This window comes from Cladophialophora psammophila (genome assembly GCF_000585535.1).
Source record: "Cladophialophora psammophila CBS 110553 chromosome Unknown aczJe-supercont1.16, whole genome shotgun sequence".
Taxonomy (NCBI): domain Eukaryota; kingdom Fungi; phylum Ascomycota; class Eurotiomycetes; order Chaetothyriales; family Herpotrichiellaceae; genus Cladophialophora; species Cladophialophora psammophila.
The window spans coordinates 220,477-237,969 of NW_006912937.1; the positions used below are offsets into that span (position 1 = coordinate 220,477).

General features: G+C 52.5%; 7 protein-coding genes across 7 annotated transcripts; 4 read left to right on the forward strand and 3 right to left on the reverse strand.

Moving 5' to 3' along the window:
• Positions 1–949: 949 nt before the first annotated feature.
• A1O5_09353 (uncharacterized protein) lies at positions 950–2,357 on the forward strand (the record flags this gene model as incomplete). The annotated part of the gene is made up of 2 exons (XM_007749932.1): positions 950–1,420; positions 1,515–2,357. The coding sequence occupies 2 exons, from the start codon at positions 950–952 to the stop codon at positions 2,355–2,357; spliced, it is 1,314 nt and encodes a 437-aa protein (XP_007748122.1).
• An 873-nt stretch (positions 2,358–3,230) lies between these two features.
• Positions 3,231–4,889, forward strand: A1O5_09354 (uncharacterized protein; the record flags this gene model as incomplete). Its single annotated transcript, XM_007749933.1, has 1 exon — positions 3,231–4,889. One exon carries the CDS (start codon positions 3,231–3,233, stop codon positions 4,887–4,889), a length of 1,659 nt encoding a protein of 552 aa, XP_007748123.1.
• A 938-nt stretch (positions 4,890–5,827) lies between these two features.
• On the forward strand, positions 5,828–7,419 carry A1O5_09355 (uncharacterized protein; the record flags this gene model as incomplete). The annotated part of the gene is made up of 2 exons (XM_007749934.1): positions 5,828–6,079; positions 6,238–7,419. The coding sequence occupies 2 exons, from the start codon at positions 5,828–5,830 to the stop codon at positions 7,417–7,419; spliced, it is 1,434 nt and encodes a 477-aa protein (XP_007748124.1).
• A 566-nt stretch (positions 7,420–7,985) lies between these two features.
• A1O5_09356 (uncharacterized protein) lies at positions 7,986–10,220 on the reverse strand (the record flags this gene model as incomplete). Its single annotated transcript, XM_007749935.1, has 1 exon — positions 7,986–10,220. One exon carries the CDS (start codon positions 10,218–10,220, stop codon positions 7,986–7,988), a length of 2,235 nt encoding a protein of 744 aa, XP_007748125.1.
• An 800-nt stretch (positions 10,221–11,020) lies between these two features.
• Positions 11,021–11,959, forward strand: A1O5_09357 (uncharacterized protein; the record flags this gene model as incomplete). Its single annotated transcript, XM_007749936.1, has 4 exons — positions 11,021–11,057; positions 11,112–11,649; positions 11,724–11,823; positions 11,888–11,959. The coding sequence occupies 4 exons, from the start codon at positions 11,021–11,023 to the stop codon at positions 11,957–11,959; spliced, it is 747 nt and encodes a 248-aa protein (XP_007748126.1).
• A 972-nt stretch (positions 11,960–12,931) lies between these two features.
• On the reverse strand, positions 12,932–14,162 carry A1O5_09358 (uncharacterized protein; the record flags this gene model as incomplete). The annotated part of the gene is made up of 5 exons (XM_007749937.1): positions 12,932–13,114; positions 13,266–13,441; positions 13,507–13,727; positions 13,837–13,946; positions 14,004–14,162. The coding sequence occupies 5 exons, from the start codon at positions 14,160–14,162 to the stop codon at positions 12,932–12,934; spliced, it is 849 nt and encodes a 282-aa protein (XP_007748127.1).
• Positions 14,163–16,773: 2,611 nt separating this feature from the next.
• Positions 16,774–17,250, reverse strand: A1O5_09359 (uncharacterized protein; the record flags this gene model as incomplete). The annotated part of the gene is made up of 1 exon (XM_007749938.1): positions 16,774–17,250. One exon carries the CDS (start codon positions 17,248–17,250, stop codon positions 16,774–16,776), a length of 477 nt encoding a protein of 158 aa, XP_007748128.1.
• Between the last annotated feature and the right edge of the window lie 243 nt (positions 17,251–17,493).

Consider the following 17,493-nt stretch of genomic DNA (forward strand, 5'->3'; position numbering starts at 1 on the left):
GTTTTCATTCATACTGAATCAGTGGCGACCATAGGAACCTTGGGAGCATTCACTTCAATGCGGACTTTGCTACCATTGTTCTCTCTTATTGTAGCTCCTATTGAAGAAGCAAGATCCTCTCAACCATCAAGTCCGCTATTTGATCGATTGATGCTCCCTCCAGCTATGCAAACCCTCCCCTTTCCTCTCCTGGTGACTCTTCGCACTCCCGTACCTTGGCCAGCAGCGACCACTGGAGCATATCTGGACAATCCTTTCTCTCAAGCGTGTCCTGATCCTGCATTGTGCAGACAGAAGGTGGGACCTGGCCTGTTCGAACGTGGCATTCAGCTGCTCTCAGCCACAACTGGGCTTGCAGCATCACCAATGTGCTCGCCTTCCATTGTGAAATGCGGATTTTCACTGCAGATGGCTGCATACAACTGTTTGAGCCGGCAATAAGACGCCAAGCATGTCTCCAACCTTGGAACTGACGTGTCTTAGGTGAGCGTTCAGACCCGTTACAACTCGTGTTCACCGTAGCACGCCCAGGTCGTGGAATTCGAGGCCAATCGGGCTTTGTCACACCTCTCACCGCTCCAAGCTACCTACAAAACGTTGCGTTGGCCGCCAGCCTGCAGGACTCGGCAGCCCCAACCCTCCGGCTCCATACCCCTCAAGCCCCTCCTCGACCCTCGAATTTGTGTACATAACCATCGCCAGGTATCTCCTTCTGCTGCTTGACCTAGCATCTACGAGGCTGAAGGTTCGAACTGTTGGAAAGAGCAGGTGTTAACTTGTCAGCTAGTATAGCCAAATTTCTACGGCACACTTTGGTGGGCAAAAAACTATTCACGCCGCATTCTTAACACTCCCGATCCCTTCCCCTTTGCTGTTTGGGCCCTCGAGATCTCATTTGCACATTATACTTCAACATCCGCAGGATTTCCTATTCCATACATCATTCAACATGACTGTAACGGTCATTCATTCCGTGGAGTTGTTCGACGGCCACAAAGCTCGGTCGGGCGCAGTTGTTGTCTTCGATTCGGACAGCGGCAAGATCACGTCTGTCTCGACCGGTTCTAGCTCCGATCAATACCCCCAAGGGGCAACCATCATTGACGGCACGGGACACACTCTTCTTCCAGGGCTGATTGAGTCTCACATGCATTGCTACAACCTGCATCTAACTCCAGGATCAGACGAATCGACGATCTTGACATCGCCCTTGAAAAGTGGCATCACCACAGTCTGCGACATGCATTCTGACCTTGCATCTGTACAAAAATGGCGCAAAGCCATAGCCGAGGAAGTTGCACAAGCCAGGCAGGCTGGTGGAACAGTCACTCTATCTGATCTCAAGACCTCGCTTTATGGTGCTACCATCGAGGGAGGGTGGCCAAAACCGATCGTTCTGGCCGGTCATCCATCGGAGGAGGTAGGTGTCTGGGTCACCTCTTGCGTCCGCTTTGCCGAGTCACAAAATTGCAGGAGGCTACGTCGCAAATACCGGTGTCACTGACTACTTGCAGGCGATCGAAATGGTCAAGCAATGGCCTAGCCTGACGCCGGAGACCGCAGCAGATTATGTCAAGAATCACAAGGCGAACGGAGCAAACTACATCAAACTAATGCAAGAGAATTGCTGTTCCCTCGCTATCCCCACGAACTCAATCCCAGTCGCCTCACTCGAGCTCCAAACTGCAGTTGTGAATGCAGCTCATGAGAATGGTCTTCCGTGTGTTGGACATGCTTTAAGCTCTGACATGACCGAGATTGTCCTTAAAGCCGGAGCCGACGGTCTGACGCACACCTTCGTTGATCAACCTCTGCCGCAGAACATCCTCGACCTCTACAAAAAGACAGGCGCTTTTGTGATCCCTACGTTGACGGTGCTGGCCAGCTTAACGGCCGAACTACAGGATTGGCGGGAGAGGTTTGCTGATCTCGCACATAAAAAGGGAGTTGTCGACGATGCCACCAAGCAAAATATGGTTGAAGTGCTCGGCATGAAGGATCCAGCTGCCAAACTGGAGTATGCAATCGACACAGTGGCAAAGTTGAAGAAAGAAGGCATCGATATTGTTGCTGGGACAGATGCTGTGGCGGGCTTAAAGGGCACTGGAGTCGGCCCCAGCCTTTGGATGGAGCTGGAATTATACACTGAGAAATGCGGCTTTACCGTCACGGAAGCTTTGAACTCTGCAACGGCAGTGACCGCGAAGAGGTTTGGTTTCACCGATCGTGGAGAAGTTGCAGAGGGCAAACGGGCCGATCTTGTCCTTGTGAAAGGCAACGTCACCGAGAGGCTGCAGAATCTCTGGGAAGGCGAGGGTATCGTAGGAGTGTGGAAGGAGGGTTTGAAGGCTAGTTAGGCTTATTGCCAAAATATGGGCTAGGCAAGTACAATACCTCTTCCACAATTCTCAATTCCCCAGCAGAGTCCTTGCTCCTTTGTTTTTTGTGTCTGCTTGCTCACAAAAACCTCAAAACGTCGGTGGAAATTCCGGGTCGACGTGAGAGGAGGTTAAGAAAGGCTACACTGGTAGTTCCCAGCGATCCAGCGGACCAAGCCGAAGACAAGAGAAGCTAAATTGCGCATTCTGGACTAGGCAGGGTTTAGTCTGTTGTAGACCCTCCTCAAGTCCTCAAATGTTGCGAATTTGGCTCGCTGCAGGAGAGCATCACCACAACATTTCTCCAAGAGACACGGATAACAAGATCCGTTGACAATTCAGGTGTACAATAAACTGGCGAAGGCAAGTGTAAATGCAGAAGGGTCAATTGGTTGACCTCTGCTCAAGCACATTTCTTGAGTGACCAGGCTTTCAGCCCCTTTATCAGGACTGTCCTTCTTCCTTTGTTGGACAGAGATGGGTGTCTTACCTTTGTCCATGCTGCCGGTTTGAACAGAGTCTCCGATGCCGTCACGGTTGGGCTAGGGAGTGGGTTCGCGATCATTTGTGAAGTCTTGCCACACGACTCAGGCACACCATGGACCCTCACACCTGTAATTCACCGAGGACGACCAAGTGAAAGATCGAACGCGACATTGTGGACGCGTCCACAAGGCTATCAACAACAGATATTTATTCACAAACCGCTGCCTAACATGACAATTCGGCTTGGCAAAGGTAAAACGAGTCTCGCCTTTAAAGCTTTCCCCTGCCTTATATATAAAAATTCATCAATTTTTCAAGCAACTCCATTTCTCATCCATCAAAACGAATGCTTGGAAAGCAATTAAAATGTCGAAACGCGTTGGGAAACACGTTCTGAGAGCGATATTGCGGAAGATTAGTGTGCCTCTGCGGCGTTGTCTGAGGAGGAAGAAAGCGTCCACCAGTCCAGAGCGGACAGTCGATTTGGCCCAGGCCGGCGAGGTCTTTACCCAGGATAACACGGTCGCTACTCAGGATGACAACGTCTCTACAGAGACCCAAGCCCCTCAGCCGCCTGAACACTTGCTCGAAGTTCACAGAGTCGCATTAGGCAATGTGAAGAAACACGAAGTAACAGTCCTGGAGGCCGATTACTTTCCAGAGCAACATGGGGTTATATTTGGCGATCCAGAAGCGAATGCGATAGACGTCCAAATCCCTGATGGTGTCACCGTGGGTACTGGATCATCGATAACCGAAGCAGAGAACGAGCGGACACCGGTCGAGATTGCGGAGGGTGATCAATCTGTCCAAACAACCGCCGGCAGCAACATGCCGGTCGAAGGAGCGCAAGACTCCCCACAGCAACAGGTTGCGGTAGATGATAACTTGAACGGCCCTGGCGCATCAATCCGAGAGGATTCACCATTGGGGCAGCAACATGCTCCTGTTAAGCAGAGACAAAAACATGTCAGATTTGACTCAAGGCGCAACCAAATTTTTGTGTTTGAGAGTCAGAAGTCCATTGTTGAAGAGCTTAACCGACAGCTCCCAGTGCAGGCGCCTTCACTCTCCCAGCATGTGCCCACAGGGCGAAGGGTCGAGGGCTGCAATCCAAGTTTCAGCAGAGTTGACGCACAACAACGTATGCTCTTTCTGATGTATGGGGTTCAAACAAGACAAGATGATACCTATCGGCCGTATTTCGATCGTCAATTTGATATGATATTTGGGGGCCAAAGAGATCAAGAAGACATGAATCGGCCGTACACAGACACAGGGAGACAATGGCCATCATTTGATGAACGAACGCGAAGATGCAGACTGTGGGATGACTCAGCACCAGTCCACATCGAGTTCAACCAAGTTCTGACCCCCAAAGCTCCAAAGAAGCCGACAAAGGGGCTTTCCACCGCAAGACAACTCGGCCTCTCGGGTATCTTCGACCAAGCAATAGAATGCGAATCGCTTGTGGAACAAGCTTCCATGCACCTAGCATGTGTCTGCCAGATCCAGCGATGGCCGAATGCTCATAGAGCTTACAGATATGGTCTTGACGACGCAGCTTGCCGGCTTCCTTTCATCGTGATGGAATACTATTTTAGTGGCTTCACGTACACCGGCAGTCTCGAACTAGTTCTTGGGATTTGTCCCGTCAGTCATAACCGAGCTGCTATGAGATATGAGTCCTCGATTCGCTTACATACTGCAGGTCATTTCGTCGTCCGAAAAGCGGAAGTTGGGGCAGGATCCTCAGTCACGCGAGGATGCCGAGCAATCCAAATACCTTATTCCAATTGCGCCAGACGGGCCGAACCCAAAGGCAAGCCCAAACAAGATGTGGTTGGAGAGGCGGCGGCAGTTCAACCAGGCCTGCTGGATCGACACAACCAGAGTGTATTATGTACCGGCCGATCTTCTCCACGAGAGCAAGTCGTCAGGCGTACGGCTCTCGAAGGAATCATGGGAAAGGGTGAGAGAGGAGCTGTCCATAGGCACGTTGGCAGACGAGGAAGCCCGGTTTGAAAAGGCATTCAATCTATATCAGGCTGAGTATAACATACGGAGAAAACATGCTATTGTTCGCCCTGCTGTTTGTCGACTCCAGCCAGCAAACTAAGACACTGCCACAGAGGAAAACCAAGAAGACATCCAGTAGTGATTGTTTGGGGAGAAAGGGGGGAGAAAGCCGTGTTTCAGAGTGAGGCCAGATTTAGCGAGAAGACCCCAGGTTCCCATGCTCGGCGACGAGAACAGCACACGGTAAGAAGTCTGGGACGGCATTGGATGGACGGCGAGATGGTTACACAAAGCTGCAAGGAGGGCCAAATACAGACAACCAACGATGCGAGAGGGCATTGAGCATCATATATGTACATACCTTGAGAAGTTCCACACAAGCCATGCAATAGATCAAGTCGCAGGAAAAAGCCCCAGCGGCCATGTTCCATTTTCCATTTCTCTGGCTGCACATGCTTAAGGCGCCCATCCGCTTCACACCCGCAGCACTACCCAGTATCCTCATCAGTATCCGATCTCCCGGGTTTCCCCTTCCCGCTACTTGGTAGTCCCGCTGCTAACGGCCTCTCACAAGCCCTTGTCCTCGGTCTGCCAACACGGGGAATGACCCTTGGTACATACCAAGTAAGCTCCTAGACCTGTTCCTGGCTCCGGAACGGAAACTACTGCGCTGCTGTGTTGTCACTTGATAAGTATGGGGTACTGTCGACACCCTCACACCCACCCGACTTGACGAGGCCGATGATATGGGCCTAGGTAGGTACAGAGTATTACTTCTCACATCTCTGCATTCCCACGCCTAAGTCCGCAAGCTGCATACAGGCTACAGCTTCTTTTCACTTTAGATCTTTTTATCTCAAACATCATCATAGTGGTGGATTCTCAGCCCTTGCTTGCTTGCTTGCTCCTTTGCCTCTTCTCCTCAAGGCCCCCGAAACCACACAATGTTAGCCCCCAAGGAAGAAGACCTTGAGAAGCTAGCAGAGACATGCCTCTCCACGGCCAGGCAGATCAAACAGTATCTATCCGCCACCAACCACCCACAGCCCAGTTTCGACGAGAATGGACCCTCTTCCTTTCCCGCCGCGACCCCGGAGATCCAGCAGATCAGGCTCGAGCTTCGCACGGCAGCCAGGCGCCTGTATGACCTTGCCTCGGGGCCAGATGATGTTTTGACATGGCATCTCTATCACTGCGTGCGTAGTCCCAAGTCCAGACCTAAGAACCACCAAAAAAAACAATGAGAGAAAGAAATAGATCAAATGGCCCATTCCTTTTTCTTTCAACGCAAAAGAAAGAAAACAGAAACAAAAACTCACTTTTGTCTGATGAACGAGATGTGCTGATTTTGCAGAACCACGATCTGAACGCCTTCCGCTACGTGTACAGATACAACGTGGCCTCGGGCGTGCCCTTGGACGGCACAATCAGCTACGCAGACCTCGCGGTCAAGTTGGGGCTGGATGCCTCGCAGCTCAAGCAAATGCTGCGACAGCTGATGGCGATCCACGTCTTCACGGAGCCGCAGCCGGGACACGTCGGGCACACGGCGTCGTCACGCCTGCTGGCCACACACGCGGGCATCGCGACCTTTACGGGCTTTTTGGCCGAGGACACGTTCCCCCTGTGCGCGGTGCAGGTCGAAGCGCTGGAGAAATGGGGCCACGGGCGCCCAGAGCCCTCGCGCACGGCGCTCAGCTACTACTACGACACCGACCTGCCGTGCCACGACTACTACGAGACCAACCCAGCTGTGCGCGAGCGCTTTGGCCGTCTGATGACGCACCTGACGGCGAACCCGCTCATGGCCAACAGCCACGTATCGCGCGGGTACGACTGGGGGGGCTTGCCGCGGGACAGCGTCGTGGTCGACGTGGCGGGAAACGCAGGACACTGCGCGATCCCCATCGCCGAAGCCACGGACCCGAGCGTGCGCATCGTCGTGCAGGACCTGCCCAAGGTGGTGGCCTCTGCGCGCGACCCGGCGACCAGCGTGATTCCCATGCCCCTGCGCCCGAGATTCGACTTCATGGCCCACGACTACTTCATGCCGCAGCCCGTGAAGGGCGCGGCAGTCTACTTCCTGCGCATGATCATCCACAACCACAGCGACGCCCTGGCCGTCAGGGTCCTGCAACAGATCGTCCCCGCCATGGGCCCAGACTCGCGCATCCTCATCATGGACCAGGTCATGCCCCCCGCCGCGGGGCTGCTGCCCGAGCCGCTCGAGCGCATCAAGCGCTCCCAGGACCTGCAGATGATGTTGTTGCTCAACGCCAAGGAGCGCGACGAGGCCGAGTGGGCGGACTTGTTCGCAAAGGCCGGCGAGGGTTTGGTACAGGACGTCTTTGCCGCCGCCGGAGACGAAGCCGCCGGGAAAGGGAAGACGTTGGGCATTGTCGCTATACGGACCCCGCCGGGCAGCATGATGAGTTTGATTGAGGTCGGCTTCGTCGATGGTGCCAGTGTCAATGGCGCGGAGGCTGGCAACACGGAACGCATTGCGGATGCAAGTCCTGACGCTGGGCACAGTTGAGGACGCGTGTTCATACGCTTAAAGGAGCTCTTGAGCGAAAACCATCTACGAGGTGGCAGTGCTGGAAGGTACATAGACAATAACAGCTACACAAGAAGAGAGACATGTTCATAATGAGTAGTATTTGCATGGTAGTACTCGAGAAACGGACGCTTTGGAATCTCCCGATGACCAGTGGAGACACGCGAGAGCTCGACCCTGGTATGTAAAGGAGATTCCAAGGTCGTCCACCACGGAGACACACGAGAGCTCGACGTAGCTTTCTATCGCCAGAGAGACATGATAGCTCGGGACTGACAGGTGAAGGAACTCCAAGATTGTCCACCACGGAGACACACAAGAGCTCGACGTGGCTTCCTCACACGAGTCCACTGGAACCCGATATTAACACGCCCCCTCTTCAACAGCACCTCTGGTTCTTTCATGCATGCCTGATATGATGTTGCAGCGTTGGCGAAGCAAATCGATATTAATAGTCTGCGTTTTCAAACAGCGCCTCTTTGATCTTTCAATAGAGGCTTGACGTGATGTTGCGGCACTGGCAACGCAAGTCCGCTTTCAATAGTTCAATACCCATTTCGTTCAAACTCCAAAATCTCTTCGGGATCAGTCACCCAAAGCAACTGTCTTCCCTGAGCGGTTGCCTGTCGTGCAGTCCTTAACCCTTCCTCAAACTCCCTGTCCCAGAACTCAATCGATTCTCGGGTATCTCTCTCTGTCCATGTCTTTTGTACGAGTGTTTCCACATACGATGATGCGATCCCGGCCTCAACGTATGTCTGTGGTGATGGGGCATTGCCGCCATTCAGGAGGTTTTCCGCCCATGAGTCATATTGGTGCTCGCGTTGATAGTCTGTCATGCCGTCTTGCCCAATCAGGGTGTTGTCTAACTCTTCGCGGCCCGCGAGCCTTGACACTGTAGGTCTTGTACTGGCTCGAACTGGTGTTTCTTGGAATTGTCCGCCAGGATAATTCGCGGTTAGCATTTCGCCAGTCTCGATTTGAGATTCAGTAAATTCTGTTTCTGAGCCCGGTGGAGACGATGAACGCGATCGCGCTTTCTCGCTCATGAAAAGCCGGGAAGATCTGGCAGGTTTGTATTTCTGTGCATCAGATCTCGCTTTGTTGAGTCTGAACTCTTGCGTCTCGTTCACCATAATGCTATCGGTGTGTCCTGTGAATCCGGATAATTCGAATGGACTAGTTGGGGGGAGTTCTGCATGCGACATCCGAGGGGTACTAGGTTGAGGTGGTACTTCTTCCTGTGCTGCGGCCTGATGCAGCGTGAGGGTGTCCTCTTCCTCTTCAAATTCAAATTCATCTGAGTCAGGAACGCGGAAGTGACCGGGTCTGGGATTTGCGAGGGATGGTCGCCAAGTGTCATCATTTGGATCGATGATATTGGGATCGAGTCGGAATGTGTTTCCTCTGGTATTCTGGATTGTCGTCGGCGAGTGTATGTGCTGCACCTCAAATGGAAGCGAAGATGAGGAGTCCGGCGATTGACTTTCAAGGTCAGCGAAGGTGCTGCCACGATAGTCTCCAGAGCGACCATATTGGCCGTAGACAGCTTTGACCGAGTCCACTGGGTTGATGCGCACTGATTTGACGGATCGTCCGACTGTGCCGAAGTCTGTACCGGTCTGTCTCATTGCCGAGCGCAGAGGAGTTTGTGGTAGAAGTCTCGTTGCGGGTGTGGCGGGTTGGGCTTCTGTCAACGATGATTCACCGATACCTTCAACTTCATTTTCCATGTCGAGATAGCTGTCATCGATTCCGAAACCACCTCTTTTCGGACCTGGAATCTGGCCTTCAACCGAAGTGAGTTTGCGCTTGTTGGTACCTGGCGTTTCGGTAGGGTTGAAGTCCGCTGCTCTGCTTTCTGTGCTATCGGCCATGGCTGCCAACTGTTCACGACCTCCAATGGTGTTTGCGGTTCTGCGCCTCTTGAGATATTCACGCGTAAGGATCCTGCTATCAGGAAGGGGAAAGTCACGAGCAGGTGAGTCAGGTTCGTAGATGGTGATGCGTGGAGCAGGGGTAGGACTGCCTTGTTCGGAAAACTCCAGTGATTCTCTGGCAGTTGTGTCTCCATCTTGTGTTTGGTCTTGGTCAATAAGACTGCTTTGTTGTGATGGTGGTGGTGGTTGTTGCCCGACCACGTTTTTTGCCGGACCTTGTGTGCTGCTACCGGTGAAGTAGCCAAAAAGTTTCCTCACACTTCCCATAATGCCACCTTGTGCTGCAGCTGGGGCAGGAGTGCCTAGTTGCTGTGGCGTCGGTCGTTCTTGCGAGATGGGACGTTCCTGTGTGTTAGCCGGGCTGGATTCGGGGCTCGTGGGCTCTAAAGTGCGATGGAAGAAGGGGGACTCGTGTCGGGAGCTGAGTTTGGAGGGCGCAGAGGTTAGGAGGCTTCGGTTTCGAGTCTTCGAGAACAGGAACTTCGGTTGTTCCGGGGTGATGGCTTTGTGCCGCTTCGACGCGGCCTGGGTGGCGCCGTCGTCGGGTTCTCGTCGTCGCTTCGCGCTCGCGGGCTCTAGGTGGCAATTGCACGTCAGCTCAGCGTCCGTTTGGGTGGACGCATCTCTATAGAGGGATCGCGTCCGGGCAGGCGCCCTGGTTATTGCCGCCCCCGTCAGGGCAGACGGATCGACGGCGAGGAAAGGGGAGGAAGAGGACGAGGAGCGGGAAACAATGAGAGGCGCCATAGGTGTCCTAGGCGCAACCTTTCGCTCACGTTTTGGTGGTTGGTACTCCGAGAAGCCTTCGGGTCGGGCCCCTTGCCCACGGGTGTGGACCATGGTGTTTGCTGGTGGTTAATGTTGATCTGAAAGAGGATTCGAAGGTGAAGGACAAGTCATAAACAATTGAAAATGATGCGAGTCGAGAATCCAGTTGCCGTATTAGGACTAGTGGGTGGATGTCTTGGCATCAGCCTCGGTGTCTGCAGCGAACCCCGAAGACCAATATACTATGTACAGTCTGGTCTGACATTGCGTCTTCTTAGCTGCGACGCGAGAGGTAATTATTATTGCGATGGAGGGCGCCTGCCATTTCGGCGGGACTTCTTCTTGTCTTTGACAGTGACTGTTTTCTATCGCTCAACCAGACGGTGAGTTCTATTCGAACCAGCGGCCTCCTCGTCGTTTTTTTTGGTCCTTTACCTCTTTGCAGGCACAGCGTCAGACTGTCCTCTTATTTCTCGCCGTGGCTCATCTGGTCTGAGACTTCCTTTAATGTCATTGTGTAGACACACTCGACGACTACAGCATACATAACATACTAGTTTCTGACACTTCCGTATCGGGTCATGTCCACGGACCAACCAGCTGCAGATGGAGTCAGTCAACAAATCTAGTTTCTGACAAAACGGTATGAGAGAGAATTGTCACGGACGGACGAGCTGCGGATGACCATTCAATGAGGCCGTCCGGACTGTACACACCCAAATGCGCACATGCGCTTGGTAAGTCGGTGGCTTCCATGTAGAAGCCCAGCATGTCCGGCCGTGCATATATTAGCTGGTATTCCCCGTGCGGAGAGCTATGTCGAGACAAGAGTGCGAAGCTTTTTTTCCCATCTCACATCCTAGGAGAAAAGAATGTCGACTATATATCTGATCACAGGGGCCAACCGAGGTTTGCTTTCCAGCGAAAATGAGGCAGAAAGATACCTGCTAATGTTGCTCGTAGGTCTCGGGAGGGCTCTGGTTGAGGCTTATCTACGCCGACCTGATAATACTGTTGTGGCTGCTGTTAGGGATGCAACAGATGATACAGCCAAGGCCCTTCGAGATCTTCCCAAGGCACCTTCGAGTTCCCTGATCGTGGTCAAAATCGACATGTCTTCCGAGACCGACGCTACTCGAGCGATGGAAGAGCTGCAGTCTGCTCACAGTATCACGGTCATAGACACCGTCATAGCCAATGCAGGCATTGCAAAGGTTTTTCCAAAGGTCGAGGATGCTCAGACGTCTGATCTCCTCGAACATTTCCATGTCAACGTGATTGGGAATATTATTTTGTTCCGAGCTGTCCTACCGCTACTTCGGAAATCCCAGAAGGTCGGAAAGTTCGTCACGATGGCCTCGATGGCAGGCGCGATCGCAGAGATGGAGAAAGCGAATGTTCCCAATGCCGTGTACGGCACGTCCAAGGCCGCCTTGAACTATGTCACCAAGAAAATCCATCTCGAGAACGAGGATATCATTGCGTTTCCCATTCATCCTGGGTGAGTTTCAGTGCGCCTCCTCTCAGCCATGGATGGGCATCGCAGGATTGACCGAGTATTTCACGAGTGCATAGCTGGGTTCAGACGGAGATGGGAAACAGTTCAGCTAGATCGTTCGGGCTTGAAAGCGCTCCAAACACAGTGGAAGAGAGCGTTTCTGGTTTGATGAATGTGGTAAGTGGGCGTTGGAGTCGAAGCACAGTAAGCTTGACGGAATGCTAATCGAGGTGCTTTGCAGATTGAAGACTCCTCGCGAGAATCCACCTCGGGGAAATTCATGTCCTTTGATGGCGCAACCATTGCGTGGTGACGCTTCCGTGATTCGGAGAGCGCTTAACGGATCTAGACTTGGGTGGTGGTGATGGTGCTTCTGCAAGACGGGATTGGAAGTGACTGCCCTCTACTCTCTCCTTGCAGACTCCTAGAGAACACTGATCCAGAGCTACTTCCACGAATCATCCAAAGCTCTGTATATAGAAAGATCTTGGTGGTGTCAATGAAATAGGATCTCGTATTTCTCCCTGAATTCCAGAATGATCTGCGAGGCCACGGGATCCGACGCAGGGCCCAGATGATGTGGCAGTGGAATCTGTGGCAGCGGTATCGGAAGGCGCCGAGCCAGAAGCAAAGAACCTCGTTCGATGGCTTGCAGCTACACCTGAAGAGTTCGTGCCTGGTCTCAAACGACGAAGGATGCTCATGGATATGTGCTCGGCCGAAGGGGGCCGAAGAGCAAGAGGCAATTTGCGTCCATTACATACAAGTACAAACGCCCGGCTCTTCGAGCTATGGATACGACGATCCTGGGTCTGTTTTCTCATGCGAGCGTCTTGGACACATACCAGCGCCTCTCTCGATTCTTCTCCAGCTTTTTGCTGTCCCCATGGCGTGCTTCCTTGGTGCGTGCTTTCAAAATGAGCAAGGGAGTATTAAGTTCGCATGTTCTCGGACGGTTGCCCGATTTGTGACAGTGCAGCACCGCACATATGCATGAGGGTACGGGGGTCAGGCAGACTGATTGCCGTTCGTGCACAGCTTAAGAACCAACCTGAAAGTTGTGTATGAGAGTCTAGGGGCCGAGAGGCTGCATCATGCACGTTTATGCGGCGCTAATTTCTGATGGTATTTTCGCCGCCGAATCTGATCCGCCTACTTAGTAGCTCGCTGGGGCTACCAGTCCTCGTATTTGCGTCCTGTCGCTCTGCCCATCCCGGGTCCTGCATCTCATCGCCTACACCATCAGGTAACTCCCAGCTCTTGGCGCAACATGGCCTCCATTGATCTAAGTCCCACTATCAGTCCCGCTACCCGCTACCTTCTTCGCAGCCCTTTCAGTCTTTCCCTTGATGAATTTTGACAGATCCCCCACAGGGAGCGTCAGCGGGAAGTCGACGCATTCAAGCAATTGTACCGCAAGGAGGTACCACACCATCATCGTAAGTGCAAAGGTGAATGCTCCTGCTGCCTGCAGATGGGGGGATCGTGTTAGCTTGGGAATTATTCTAGTGTAATGGGAAGTGGCGTTCTCAACGAAAGAATCACAGGGAACGGCGGAAGTTCAGACATAGGCATAAGCGAAGGCAAAGGATGCAATGCCAAGGGATTGGACGACTCACTATAGTCAACTTGCTGCCCATATCCGCATTCCCAAGCGCCAAGTTCCAGAAAGCTCCCGCGGCACAGCCAAAGGCGAAGATCAGTGTGAAGAGCGCGGAGAAGAAGACGATATTAGTACGCAGAGAGCAGATGGTAAAGATTGTGGTGATCATGGCGAGGGAGAGGTAGTAGAATCCTGTGCACAGGAGCGAGTGCGTTAGTGGGCTCTTTGGTGTTTGTGTGGCCTCGAAAGAGACGTACCGACAGTGGCGAAATAGCTCGGTTCAGTCATTCCATGCAGCGTGTCTCCCGTGGTCGAGTATTGGACTCCCACGCCGAACCAAGGGATGAGTTGAGTGCCAGCAACAATCCAGAAAGTGCCGTAGGTAAAGAATAAGCACATGGAAAAGGTGTTGCCCAGGATCCATTCGGCGATGGCGCCGAGGATCTGGAGAACACCGCCGAAGAAGATCATTGTTGGGCTGTGGAAGCGGTGTTAGTCCAACTTGGGCGGTAGGAGCAGGAGGGGAACTTCTTTGGGAGACATCAATGGTGTTTGGGGCCTCTGTAGGAGTAGGGAGGAAGGCTCACATAAGGGCACCTCCCAGACCTCCTGCACCACGCCAACCCATGTTTGCGGCAGCGTAAGGAGTGGCAGACATGACGAAGCCAATGAGAGCGGCAGGTGTTGGATTGCCAAACTAGTAGAGAAGACAGCCATGAGACAAGCCTGTTGGAATGAGTGATTGAAAAATTACCTTCTTCCTCAAATCTCCGGGCACATTTCGTTCAGGAGAGAGATAAAGGGCCTCAAACACATCACGAGGGAGGAAGACACTGTCCGCCGTCTGTACGCGGCGGAGGAAATCCTCTTTCGAGTTGAGGTGGTTCAAGGGAGGGGTTTTGATGTCCTCCATCATAAATGAAGTGAAAACACACGGCTTCGCGAGAGAATCAAAGGAGGGGGGAAATGGTAAGTACCTCTGAGATTCTTTGCTAGGTGAGGCAAGGGATGAGACTCAAAAGGGCCACGCAACGAAACAGAAAGAGGCGAAAAGCAAAATGAAAGCCAGGGACAGTCCGGCCTTCTTGAAGGGTTTTCAACACGGTTTGGCGCTCACAGTGCCCTGCAATGACGACTCGGTAGATGCGTTCAAGCCACGTTGGTTGGAGTATTTCCGTTCAGGAGAACAGCTCGCCATGTGCAAGTCCAGCAGCGGGGAGTCAGCGGTGGGCAGTGACTGGACAATGCAACCTGTTCAAGCCCCGTGGGGATTGTAACATTTTGCCATCGATGGCGTCGAGGAGCCAGTGAGCATACAGATGCAGGGATTTTTGCGGTGAAAAGCGGGTTTATATCCCTGGAGCTGTGGGGATAAGTAAGTACCTACCTAGGCAAGGGGAAACTTTGTCGTGTTTGGCCACAGCTGGGGTAGAGGGGAATCGGACGTTCAATCTCGGTCAAAAGGACCTGTAGAGCACCTGAAAGGGATTTATGCAGGCGAATGCAGAATTGTGTGAGACTCCCTGAGGAGGACCTCGCTCGACCCAAAGATGCATGGGTGGGTTGGAAGCGTCGAACCTAATCAGCAGACTGGTGTTTTGCTCTGTCAAGACACATTCGAGGATATTTTATGCCCTCTCGGTGCGATGATCCATCCCAAGCCGTAGCCTGCTCTCCGTAGGTATTTGTAGTATTTCGGACTCTGGAATGTCCGGATGAGAGCATACCAGGGTTTTCGAGTTGGAGAACGAGTAGCCTGAAGCTCTCGTAACTGAAACGCCACGTCATGACATTGCAGCTTGCGGGGAGGTGGAGGTGTGGAGGTGTGGAGACTGTGTAGTTGAGATTCCCGAGGTCCAGAGAGGAGCTTCCAGAGGGCCATTTAGCCGGCTTCGAGGGTATGAGGGACGAGCTGATGTGGTTTTCGAGGATAACAAGAGAAGGAGTTTGAAGAGAGGAAGTTCAAACAAGATGTGGCTGTCCAAGAAATCGCCAAGTGATACTAGACTATATTGCTTGGTGCCATGGTACTTTAAATATTACTTACTCTGTTGGAATACGAGGTCCTGCTGGCATATGCCTGCCGAGGCACCGGAATTCGTTCAAGGGCTCGTACAGCGGGCAGCCTTAGCTTTGCTTATGTACCTAGCGAGCTAGCCACTTAGACTTTGGAGAGGCCAAAAGGTCGGGGAAGAGTATTTTTGACCGAGTATTGGGGAATACCTAGGCACGCAACCAAGGTATCGATGCCGACTGTGCCTCCTCTAGCCCTTCTACCCCATTGGTTCTCTCGCAAGCACCCGAGCTGGAGGACGAGAAGGATAGTCACATTGGATTTTCGTCTAGACGCGCGAGAGAGGGGTCAGTGCCGGGCCAGGCGTCCTCTTTAACCTATTATGTACCTAGACAAATCTAGGACACCGTCGGTAAGGCCGTTGTAAGTTCCGAGTCGGACCCCAGGTAGCTCACAAGCTCGCAACCAATCGCCCTTCGCCGTATCAGTGTAGAAGTATATCTTCTTTAGGTAGTCGAACGGAAAGGGCAAGTTGCGTACGAGCCAGGCCATTGAAAGATACACCCGGAGAATGAAGACAAGCTGAATGCAGCGGAACGAGGGAGCGCCTTACCCGTGGCGTCGCCGGCGGGACATTTTCCAGGCGCTAACGACATAGCATTGTTACTTTATCGCCTCGTTGTGTATAAAGGGGATGCGTGGGGAAGCCAATTAGAGTGGCGTACTCCGTACTCCGTGATTTGTAGAGCAGACAGACAGCACAAGATCATGGTTGCAGATGTGCGCAATCCAAGCAGCCAAAAATACCCAGGCTCTTCTCTAATGCTTCTTTCCATCACACAATTCGTCTGCTTTACCACACCACCATATGAGATATATGGGATAAACGATGTTCGGACTGGACCTGGCGAATGGAGGAAGAACGAGAGACCGCCTACTCTCAGATGGCTTTCACTTTCATCATGCCTGCAAGAGTATGGAGTAGAGCTGCATCGTAATATCTCCGACGTGGAAAAAAAGGTATCCATGACGCAGCAGCAGCGTATGTCCTAGTAAGATTATACCACCCCGTTGCTGACCGCATGCATGATCATGCATTTCCGACGCCGCCTGCATAGCCTTTGACAAGATAAAATCGAGGTCAATAGGTTGATATCATCTATTACCACGTCAAGCTTGAAATAAGGACGGTGATAAGAAGGATTGGGAATCCTGTTACGCTTCGTCCGAAGACGAGCATCCCAGCGACTGCTATATTCTGGGTCTCAGCGCCAGTGCTAAGAGCACCGCCGAGATATGGCTGAGACGTTGGAGAAGACACGCTAGCATCCTGGCTGGTCTGATTTTGCAGAGAATTGTTTCGAAGAGTACACGATGGGCGAGTTCGACTGGCCGCCAGCTGCGTGGTTTTGGGGATGGAGTTGGTTACCTGGATCGGGAGGTTGAAAATGGTGTAGAATCCAGTCCCGTTGATACGAAATGACTGATGAATCGAGACCTGCGAAAAGTGTCAGTTCACCAGGTTGGGCGAGAGAAGCGGCCATGATCCCACATTATAAGACCCTCTGGCCGATGAGCTCCCGGAATCCTTTTCACCGTCGTCACTTACGAAACAGTCAGGCCACGCCCAATTGACGTGTTTCACGGTACTGCCGCTCTCTTGTGCCATGATCTCCTCACAGCCCGCATTCTGAAAGCCTTGACTAGTTGAGGAGTTACAATTGAACTCAGGTGCTTCCGACCTGTCGTTCAACCAGCCGTAACTGGTGCCATTCGATATCGTCAAGTTGAGGCCCGTTACGTAGCTGAACAGGAAAATGGTTATGTTGAGAATTCCGGTTTCAACATTGGGAGAATATGGAGGCTGAGGGATCCGGCCATCTCCAGAGATATCAATTGCGACTTGGAGGAATTCTAATACCGCTGTCAGGTTCGTCAAGATCACCTTTTTGCAATAGCATAACGTGTCCGGAAGAGAATGCTCCATGCCGAGATGTACTCACCACCCCCTTCAGGCGTAAACGGTTGAGGCGCATCAATTATTGCTAAGCCTGGAGTGTATATCTGACCGTTGACAATGGTCAAGCTCGCTGTAGCTTGCAAGCAGGCGGTGAATAGTAGGCAAAGGAGCACAAGAGCTCTGGGTAAAGAGGGCCGGGCCAGCGAAGTAATCATAACGCAGTAGAAGCTCTTGCATTTATGGACATCTCATGGGAGTCACTGACACCAT